This window comes from Mastigoproctus giganteus, chromosome 6 (assembly GCF_048544385.1).
Source record: "Mastigoproctus giganteus isolate SK-2022 chromosome 6, ASM4854438v1, whole genome shotgun sequence".
NCBI classification, from domain to species: domain Eukaryota; kingdom Metazoa; phylum Arthropoda; class Arachnida; order Uropygi; family Thelyphonidae; genus Mastigoproctus; species Mastigoproctus giganteus.
This window is the reverse complement of record NC_143580.1, coordinates 216,980,776-216,992,183: the sequence shown is the minus strand read 5'-3', so window position 1 is coordinate 216,992,183 and position 11,408 is coordinate 216,980,776. Positions and strand designations below refer to the sequence as shown.

Here is an 11,408-nt window from a genome sequence, read left to right as displayed (position 1 = left end):
TCGGAGTTAATGCAGATATTCAATTTGAGTGATGGCGCCACTAGTGTCAAAACACGAGCGCAGTACATACATTTATAATATGTGACTTAGTACGTCTGCTGCAGTTTCACTTTAAATACGTGTGTTTTGGTTAGAGTAACATGCAGTAATGAAATTTTTTAGTAATCTTTTAACTTTAAGATTAAAGTCAAAGATAATCCTTTAATCAATATGATCATTTCTCCCAATTGAATGGCCGATGATCTTTGCCTTCGCTATGGGACCAGATGTTCGGGAGAGTAAATTAATAGCTTGTTCATATCATTTCTAAAGATGAAAGAATAAAATTTTAAATTTTGGTAAAAAAATGAAAAAGTAATACTTGGTATATTTTCATGAAAGAAGTAACTCTCCTTCAGCTGACCGAACAATCACGATTTAGATATTGTAGAACGGTAAGGCTTTTCCCCAGTAACGTTTTGATACACCGAGACTCCAAAAGTTGTGTAACTGTTGTAACGTCTATTGTAACTATTTGTTTACAATGCTTTTTATATAACTCCACCCAAGGGGCTCACATTTGTTGAGTGTGGGCTTGGTACACCCAGGGTCCTGAACTGGATATCATCATTCTTCTCTTTCTTGGTGATTCCCTTCTACTTTTGACTCTCCCTCTCACAGGGTAACTAAGGATTTTTTTTTTTTTTTTTTTTTTTAGCTGGTGGAGCATAAGCCTCAGGCTTCCTTGCATCATATAGCCAATAATAATAATAACGTCCACTGTGATGAGTAATTGTATGCTATTTAGTATTAAACAGGATTATTTATTTAAGTTATTGTTATTATTATTAGTTATGTGGTGCAGGGAAGCCTGCAGCGTATGCTGCACCAGCCAAAAATTTTTTTTCTGAATTACCCTGAGAGAGAGAGAGAGAAAAAGAAAACAAGAGTCAGAAGTACAAGGGAATCACCAAGAAAGAGAAGAATGATGATATCCAGCTCAGGACCCTGGGTGTGCCAAGCTCATACGCACCAGATGTGAGCCCCCAGGGGGGGGGACAGATCCAGCATTTTTCCTACCCCAAGATAATTCCTACTTTTGGAATTATCTTAGGGTAGGAAATGGAATTATCTTGAGGTTGTGGGGAGTGAAGAATGAGTACTCTCCTTGTGGATCTATCCTTGTATACCTTTTTCATTGATACGTGCTTGGTTTCTAGAAGATTTTATCCTTCGTGAATCCTTTACTTTTGGTCTTTTCCAGTAATTAAAAATGAAGGAGTTGGAAAAATATTTTGTACAAACATAATAATAAAAATGACCTAATGAATTTAATCTTTTAATAAATCTGATCAAAAAATGATATTGAATTGTTATCTATTATGTTATAACAGAGATCAGGTGTACAACATTTCGTTGCCACCTGGCACGAGCAAAAAGAAAAGTTTGTTCATCCAGTCCATTTGTAATTTTTTTTTTTTTTTTTAGCCCAAGTTATTTGTTACCAGTTGCTGAGGTTAGGTGCTGACAGGCACCCAATGATTGAAATTAGTAGGAAAAGGAAGAGGGAAGGAATTGCACTCTATTTCAATTAGAAAATACTGAACTGTTTTTAAAGTAGAAATAGGAAAAATTAGTAATGTAACTTTTATGCATAAAATATTTTTAACTTGCCTATAAAAAGAAAAGACCATATATGAGGCTCGACACATTGGGATATGATAAGGGTGATTACTGATGGAAGAGCAAGATGCAGTGAAGGTGAAAATTGGCTTCAAGAATTGTAATTGACAGCTGCTTATCTTTCATTTTAATTTCTTTATAAGGAAATTCCCCGCATACTGCAAATGTCTCTGTTCACAAAATGGATTCAAAGGGTAAAGCAAGTAATTACAAGTTTGACTTCTGTGAGAAGAAAAATAATGGAGTCAGCAGTGAAGGAAGCATACAAATTCATCTTGACAGAATGCAATTATATGGCAATTGCAGCGTGGATTTGTTAAGACAGTGGTTCCAAAACTACCCAGATCTACAGACCCTTCCAGAAATCAAAAAAAGTTTATGGACCCCTTCAAAAATCAAAAAAGGTTTGCGGACCCCTAATATATATATATATATATATATATATATATATATATATATATATGTGTGTGCGGGGGGGACACTGGGTTTTTTGAAAAGAAAATTCAGTTTTATGTTTAAAACAACTCAACTTTATTCTATTCTTATTTTTACATACATATATAATAACTTTATTTATCGTCAATTTACTATACATAGAACGAATAATTTAGTCAGTTTCAGAGGGTCCATTTCACAGACCACCTGCAAGTGGTCTATGGATCCCCATGGGTCAGCGGATCCCAGTTTGGAAAACGCTGGATTAAGGGAAAATCTTGTCAGATCAATTTGATTACTTACTATGAGATAGCCACAAAGGAACCAGGCAAAAAATAATTTTGAGATCATATACGTAGCTTCAGTAAAATCTTCAGTACTGTTCTATATTAAAAGCTCAAGGGAAAATTGGGACAGTGTAGCATTGTGGGTAAATTACAGCTCTGTGATAAAGGGAATGGTTGAGTGGTAGGTAGGAGTCAAAATGGATTTTGGGAAACAGAGCACTTGTTAATAGAATATTTTATTTTAAATAACAGGGCATTAATGAGACAATGCAATGAACTGGAATAGTATTCCAGTGCATTCCAAGCCCTAGTAGTAGGAGATGGGGCAAAACTGCTGCATAGTCTGCCAATGTGAGGTTGATTGGGGAGGCCCTAAACTGTTGGCTTGGTATAATTGTTAAATAACATGGGAGGGGGTTTCATCTAGGAATCTTGGGGTGGGGGAATTTGTATTTCAATTAATGGCCACTGCACTTTGTAATGAGTGGGGCCCCTAACTGTGTTTAATAATTATTAATAATTAGCATTAGTAAAGGGACATAATGCAAGAAAGCAAACTTATATAGCATCAGCCAAAAAAACAAAAAACAAAAAAAAACACCCTTCTCATTTTACCCATCCACTCCCTCCAAATGTTTGTCTAGTTCAGCGTTGAATCTATTTAAATCAACTTCTACAATGACAGATGGAAGTTTGTTCCAGCAAACAACTACCCACTTGTGCTAAAGGCAAACTTCTCAATATCTTTCCTACAACTGCCTTTCCTCAATTTGAATTTATGCCCTCTCTAGCGATTGTTCTGAGCAAGAGGATGAATCCCAACAGCATTGAGCATGCTCAAACCATTCAAGGCTTTATACACCTCAATCAGATCACCTTGCAGGTGCCTAGTCTCCAGACACTGTAATTTTCAAAACTTAACCCTTTTTTCATAAGAGCAACCCTTTGTTCCATTCACTAATCTTGTTGCTCTTCTCTCTACTCGTTCCAGCAGCTCTACGTTCTTCTTAAAATGAAGCCTCCAGAACTGTATACAGTACTCAAGGTTTGGCCTGACCATTGCCATATACAAGGGGATAATCAACTTCTTATCCCTGCTAGAAAAATCCCTGTATATCATTGACAAGACAACATGAACTACTCTTGCAGACCATCTGCACTGCTCAGAAAACTTCATATCTGCCTGCACAATTACCACCAGCTCCTTTTCATTCTCTACCACTGTCAGTGTAGTACCACACAGGTGATAATTTACTCTGGGGTTACTGCTTCCCATATGCAGTACTTTACATTTGTCAATGTTAAACTTCAGTTGCCACCCCTCAGCCCATCTGCTCAACTTTTCTACATCCTGTTGCAGCAGCATACTGTCATTAATAACCCTGCCTGAAAACTTAGACATTTAGCTTGATATACCATCATCAATATCATTAATAAATGCAGAAAACAACAATAGACCCAACACTGAACCCTGGGGGACTCCATTAATAACATTAGTCCACAAAGAGCAGTGTGCATTGATTACCACTCTGTCTTCTCCCACTCAACCATCCCTTTATTTGGCTTCAATGCCACAATGCTCCAATTTGTGCAGCAGTCTTCCATGTGCAACAGTATCAAAAGCCTTTCTAAGATCCAAATATGTGATATCAAAATTATTCTTTGCATCCAGTTCCTCTGTGACAACATCATAGTATCCAATCAAATTGGTTAGACAAGACTTCCCCTTAACAAAACCATGCTGTGTCCGAGCTATAACTGAAGTCTTGTCTAGATGATCCTGCAGTGCTGCTTTCACCAGTGCCTCCATTAATTTCTCTGGAACAGAAGTTTAACTAACAGGTCTGTAATTACTTGTGCCACCCTTTGATCCTCCTTTGTGAATTGGGATCACATTTGATTATCTGCAGTTCATGGGTACCTCCCCTAAGTCCAAGGAAGCTCTCATAATTATGGCTAAGGGTTTGCTTACTTCCTTTGCTGCCTCCTTTAATATAACTGGAAAGATCCCATCCACCACAGGTGCCTTTCTTATGTTTACCGGCTTGGGTAAAGAAAGCCTGCACGAGAACGACGACAAACGTCGGATAACTTACGCGGTAAATTAGTTTGCCGATACGGCACTCTAGCGCTGCTCACTCGGTAAACAGACGGTAGGTGTTATCGGACTGGAGCAAAGTCGAGAACGATATACTGATTGACAGGTAGGCGTGGCAAACAATGAAATGATTTATTAATAAACAATTTATGTGCTAGTCCACTCATGATTCTAAAGAAAAAAGGTTAGGTTACCCCCTCCATTTCGGGAGAGGTTCAAGCTCCCATGGGATTCAAGTGGAGGTAACCTGACCTATTTTCACCATTAGGGCATATTATTGAACGAGAAAATAAAAATACGGTCATAAAAAAATTTATTTTTTTATGAATGTATTTCTAAATATGACTGATTCTAAAGAAAAAAGGTTAGGTTACCCCCTCCACTTCGGGAGGGGTTCAAGCTCCCATGGGATTCAAGTCGAGGTAACCTGATCTTTTTTCACCGTTACAGTAAATGTTAGGGCATGTACGATTAGGACAAGTTACCATTAGTGCTGCTACAGTGATACTAAACCGATGTTATCGTGTGTTGTGTTCGCGCACCAATCAGCACGTCGTTTGCCACGCCTACCTGTCAATCAGTATATCGTTCTCGACTTTGCTCCAGACCGTTAACACCTACCGTCTGTTTACCGAGTGAGCAGCGCTAGAGTGCCGTATCGGCAAACTAATTTTCCGCGTAAGTTATCCGACGTTTCTCGTCGTTCTCGTGCAGGCTTTCTTTACCTTCGCCTGTTTACCTTCAACAATTTCTCCTCCACATTCCTCTCAGTTATTACAAAATCATCTAGCTCACTGCCAGAGATTAATTCACTTTTGACATTCCCCTCCCTAAATAACTAATCATGTGTGAATGTAGATGCAAACTCATTAATTTATTAGCTACCTGAGCAATATCATTAACAGTTGAACCATCAATATCAAGTGGACCAATCTGATTCGTCGCCTTCCTTCTAGAGTTTACATAAGTAAAGAACTCTTTGCTGTTTTTCTTTGCATCCCTTGCCAAAGATTTCTTGTAATCTGCCTTCGCCTGCCTAACCTCCTTTGTAACTTGGTTACAGATCAACTTGTATCTATCATAGGCTTCTGTGTCATGTGTTAATTTGTATGTATCCCATGCATTTTTCTTCTCTGCCATATGCCTCATTAGTTCATCTGACATCCATTTAGGCCTAAACCTTGAACAATATTTCTTAGTATGAAAAGCCTAGTAGCTTCCAAGATTAATTCTTTGAATGCTTCCCATTTTGAATTTTCTGTTGGTAACATCATCAATTGGTCCCACTGTATAGAATTTAAATGCTGTCTCGGACAACCATAGTAACCTTTACGAAATCAAAATCCCTTCCCTTTACTAGTATTTGAGGATGGTAGTTACCTCTTTGAGTAAATCCCACTTCAGTACACTGTGATCACTGCCACCTAGTGGTTCCTTTATCTGTAGATTCTTATTGCATGAAGAATTACTACTGATAATCAGATCAAGAGTATTACTCCCTCTAGTTGCCTCCTGAACATGCTGCTGTAGAAAACAATCATCCAATAATTCCACAAAAGGCTTGCTAGTGTGTGAGTGACCAACCCACAAATTCCAGTCAATATCTGGGAAATTAAAAATCCCCATTATAAGACACTCTGATTTACTGGCTCACTCTATTTCTCTGTAGAGTTGTTCATTGTACTCATTCGAGTTATTAGGCCTATAGCACACTCCTACTCTCAATTTTGCTGTCCCAGTGCTTATGTTGTACCAAACTGACTCGACACTGCACAGTCGATCCATGTCAAATGGCTGTACTTCCTTGGATTTTATGTGTTTCTTAACTAATAGCATAACCCCTCCTCCTTTCCTATCCTGTCTGTACACATTGTACTCCCCAAATTCCAACTCTGCACTGCTTATGTCTGTGTGACACCACGTCTCTGATATCCCAACAGTATCTGCCTTTGATGTCTTGACTAGCACTTCAAGCTCATCAAATTTATTAACTGTACTCCTAGCATTGGTGTACATGTAAGTATACATGCACCTGTTCCTATTTTTAGCTACCCTGACACAGCCCATGTATTTACTTGTTCTGAAATGACCCCAACAGTCTCTGGAAACCCCTGCACCTTGTTTTCCAGGCTGCTGCTCATTCCAGTAGAAGCAGTGCAAGAATCACTTTCACCTCTGCCAGCATGTACTGTTAATCTATTAATCCATGTATCCCCCCAAGCCAGCAGTTTTCTGACCCACCTAACACTTCCTCGATAGCATCAGCAATTATTCTTGCACCCTTTCTATTTAAGTGTATCCCACCCCTGTAGAAGTAGTCCCTCTTGTTAACAAGCACAGACCATGCTGAAAAAAATTCTACCCCACAAGTCTTGCACAATCTCTCCAGGGCCGAATTTATTGACATGGCTCTCATCATATACTCCCTCCTGTCATGTCTGGGCAGAATTGCAGACACTTTCAAATTTCACCCTAACTCACTGCTTTTTTTTCATCATTGACCTGTACCTGTTAAGTAATTCCGCCGGTCTTCTACTTTTAATATCATTAGTAATATGATGTGATATGTTAGTACTGTATATCATTAGTATAAAAAAAAAAACTTCTTTATTGCTGCTAAATACAGTACATGTACTAGTGAAAATAATTCTCATCACAGCAACATGGCCAGGAGTTTTACATTATATATGTGATTAATTGGCAAAAATTATAGTTACATGGGAAATTGAGTTACACAAAATTAAACATGTAAAATTGAAATTATAATATTAGGAAAATATAAAGAGGAACTGAACATCGTAACCCAGTTTGGAGAAATATATCCCAGTTCCACAGATGTAATCCACTCGAGGAGCATGTGACGGTATTTGCAGTTGGTTGCCATTTTCTGTAGGTTGACTCCAAAACGGAGCAGTGCCTGAATTTTGGGGAGTGCCTGGGCAGGTAGGAACTGACTACACAATTTCAACCGGTTGTATTGGAGGATTAGTTTGGGGTCTGACCTAAAGGATGGCAGAGGATTGTGCCACTGACAGAAATCCCAGATGTTTGGGGCATTTATGACTCCTATGTACATTTTTAATGTAGTCATTAAATGCCTGCTGTCAATTAACTTCAGGAGCCTGGGTGTAATTAGCTGCTCAGCCATGTCAGTTGTTCTCAATTGAGGGGGTCGACGATGCTTATTTGTGGCCCATTTCAGGGTCCAGTATTCACACGAGAACACCGGTTTTTGAAGTGAGGGTGACACAGGTGCCCAAATTTCAGCAGCATATAAAATAACCGGATAAACAGTGGTTTGAAGATATCTGGTAGTGGTTGCGGCATCGTTGGAATGAAGTGTTGTTTCGCCCTCCAGCGTAGGGTGTTAAATCGCTTCCGGAGGTATTCTATGATATTAATACAAGCATAATAAAGTTTAATGCTAATGTTTTGTGATGTTGCAAATGTGGGCAGGGTTTTTAATGACAGTAATCAGGGTATGCTACGTAAAAAGACCGGAGAAAATTTGGCAAGATGAACTGAAAAATGGCAGTTGAAATTTAATAGTATACCATTTATGTAGTACCAAACTCAGAGTAGTTGAGAATAAAAAAGACCTTGTGGGGGGGGGGGTATCATACAGTGTAAATTGTGTAAGCAGTGCAAGCAGGCTTCTAGGACTAGTTATGGGGGTTCTGTCCATGATATATGGGCACTTTGCCAACTGTGAAAAAGGATTATCTCATTATATAAGGCAATGGTTAGGCTGCATCTTGAAATACTGTGTTCTAAAATGAGGTTTGCCAAACCTGGCAACCTCATTTTAGAAAGGATATACAGTGGTTGATATGGGTGCAAAGAAGAGCAACATGATTTGTTGGGGAAACTAAATGGTTATCTTATCAAGAAAGACTTGGATTCTGTAAATTGCAGTATCTAGAAACTAAGCATCTACAAGGAGACCTGATTAATGTATTTAAGGCTTTAAATGGGCTGAGTGAACTAACGTTGATGGTATCCTTTCTCTCTATTGCAGCTGTTCCCAAACTACTGAGATCTATGGACCCCCTTCAAAAATCCAAAAAGGGTTTACGGATCCCTTCAAAAATCCAAAAAGGTTGCGGACCCCTATATATATATATATATATATATATGTTTCTGTGTGTGTGTGTGTGTGTGTATTATGTATGAACACTGGGTTTTCTGAAAAGAAAATTCCAAGTTTTATGTTTATGTTTAAAACAACGTTAACTTTATTCTTATTTTTGCATAAATATATACTAACTTTATCATCAATTTGCTATACATAGAATAAATTATTTGACCAGTTCCAGAGGATCCGTTTCCTGGATCCCCCTGGAACTGGTATACGGATCCCAGTTTGGGAAACCCTGCTTTATTGGATGACACGTACATAAGGGAAGGGACATAAATTTTGTTTAGAAAAGAATGGTTGCAAGGTAGATCTGTCTTCGGCCAAAGAGTAGTTTTGATTGTTAGAATAAATTTCCACTTGGTGTTGTAGAGCTGGATAGTTTGAATAAATATAATGGAAAATTAATAGAAGGGATAGGTAAACAAAGTGTTTTTATTTATTTTTTTTTATGACTGATGCTGCATAAGTTTGCTTTTTTTTGTCATTTTGCCAGTGCTCATACTAAATTATATAATAATACCAAATACTGCTTAAATAATAATTATATAATAATACCATGTACTAATGTTTTGGGTTTATCATTCCCACAGAGAATGCAAATCATCCTATATTGAGTATGAGCTTGGTGCACCCAGGGTCCTGAGCTGGATACCATCATTTTTCTCTTTCTTGGTGATTCCCTTCTACTTCTGAATCTTGTTCTCTCTTTTTGTGTGTTTTTCTGGGTAACTCAGAAATTTTTTTTGGCTGGTGCAGCGTAAGCCTCGGGCTTTCTTGCACTATATGGCTAATAATAATAATAATTAAAAAAACCAAGTGAACCAGCACCAAATATGATCAAAGCAGGCAATGTATCAAAAATTTCAAAAACAAGAACCAAAATAAATTTGTCTTTGTGCTAGCACATTTTAATAAATTTAAGAATAATGTAAAATATCAATTAAAACTCTTGATTATATTTTCAGTAGGTCTTATTGTGTGGCCCACCGGGAAATTTATTTGTGTTCCATTGGCTCAACCACCATTTGTCTGAAAGTGCTAGTCACTCAGTTTTATTTATCCCTTTTTCCTTTCTCCCATTGCTTCCTTCTTCACTTGCGTGCTCTTCCCCCCTCATCTTCTCCATTGCTTTCTTTAATAATTTATATCATTGCTCAGCCCCTGTTAAACATTTTTGGACTATAAAATTATCCTCCTGTGTATTTTTGCCCACCAGTATTCTCTAATTGATTATATCATATTTTCTGTTTTCATTTCAATGTACTATGAATTATGAGACATTGAATTTTTGTTTACTATTTAACAGATGCCAGATGAGCAAAAGCATCTATCTTTCTTCTAGGCAACTACCATTCCCGTGTGGCATCTTATCTTGCCATAGAGCTTTGATTTAGCTAGTTAAATATGAACAGCTAACAAAAATACAGATGTTCATATTCAAGGTCACTGATCCAGGCACTTGATTGAAATCCAGACACTTGCATAGCATCTGGATTTCAGTCTGTCGTAACAGTGTGATCTTGAGAATTCTATAAAATATGATAAAACTGTTATTATTATTATTTGTTTCTCTCATTATTTTTGTTTGATATTTTTTAATTGGTTTAGCAAACCGTAATTAATAGATCACCATATTCAGTTCAGTCAAAAGCTAAAAATTAATTTTTATAATTAATTTTTAGCTTTTTAATTTTATTAATTTTTTATAATTAAAATAAAAAAGGGGGTCACACAGATGTCATATAAATATTTTGATTAAAATTGGGATATCAGTGATGGAAGATTAAATAAATAGTTAAATTTTAAAGTTGTCTATATAATTATCTGGTCTTCTTTATTTCCTCCCTCTTTGCCATTGCTTAATTAAATGGTAAAAATATGTCTGGTGGTCATCAATTACATACCAATAGTATAGTGTCATAACCAAAAATCATAAAATAGTCAACATTCAAAAATAGAAATAAATATTTAAAAAAATAAAAATTTATTTATTTAAAAATAATTTTTTTAGCACAAAGTTCTTATCTTCATTCTAATCAATCTTTTTTTTTTTTTTTTTTTTATATTCTAGAGAAGTGTGTTGCTGCCTATTTTCGAATGTAAATTATAGGAGATAATAGCTAGTTTTCCCCTCAAAAGCTTTCATGTTATATGCAGACCATAACTAACAACCTGAAAGATGACTTATCAGGTATGGCATTAGTTATAAGTTTTTTTTTCTTTATAAAATATGAGATCATATAATTATCTAGGAATTATGAAGCATACTTAATATAGAATCTAAAATATACAAAAATATAAAAACCTTAATATAGAATCGAAAAAAAATCTCATTTTCCTTTTTGAAATTTTAAGGAGATCAATAAAGACCACCTTTCTATGAAGTGGTCGGAGAAAGAAGGATAACTATAAATATCAGTGAAATAGTGATCTCCTTTCAGACATTAGCATTAGCATTAGCATTAGTAGAGGCATTTGATGCAAGAAAGCAAGCTTATGCAGCATCAGCCAAAAAAAAAAAAAAAAAAAAAAAAAAACCACTTCCACTTCACCCCTCCGTTCGTTCAAAATACCTGTCCAGCTGAGCCTTAAACTTATTTAGGCTATCAACCTCCACCACAAGGGATGGAAGTCTGTTCCACCAACCAACCACCCGCTGGCTAAAGGCAAATTTCCGCACGTCTATCCTACATCTGTCTTTCCTCAATTTGAATTTATGCCCTCTCAGGTGATTATTCTGAGCTAGAGGAAGAATCCCATCAGCATTGAGCATGCTTAAACCATTCAA

At 36.7% G+C, this 11,408-nt stretch overlaps 1 protein-coding gene across 1 annotated transcript in view; it reads left to right on the top strand.

The window, feature by feature from the left end:
- Positions 1-201: 201 nt before the first annotated feature.
- Positions 202-11,408, top strand: part of LOC150084971 (transcription termination factor 5, mitochondrial-like) — a 39,623-nt gene continuing 28,416 nt past the window's right edge. Inside the window, exons 1-2 of the mRNA XM_090375678.1 lie at positions 202-434; positions 10,692-10,811. Coding sequence (XP_090231804.1) covers positions 10,800-10,811 — 12 coding nt within the window. The 5' untranslated portion in view covers positions 202-434; positions 10,692-10,799. The remainder of the gene's footprint in view (positions 435-10,691; positions 10,812-11,408) is intronic.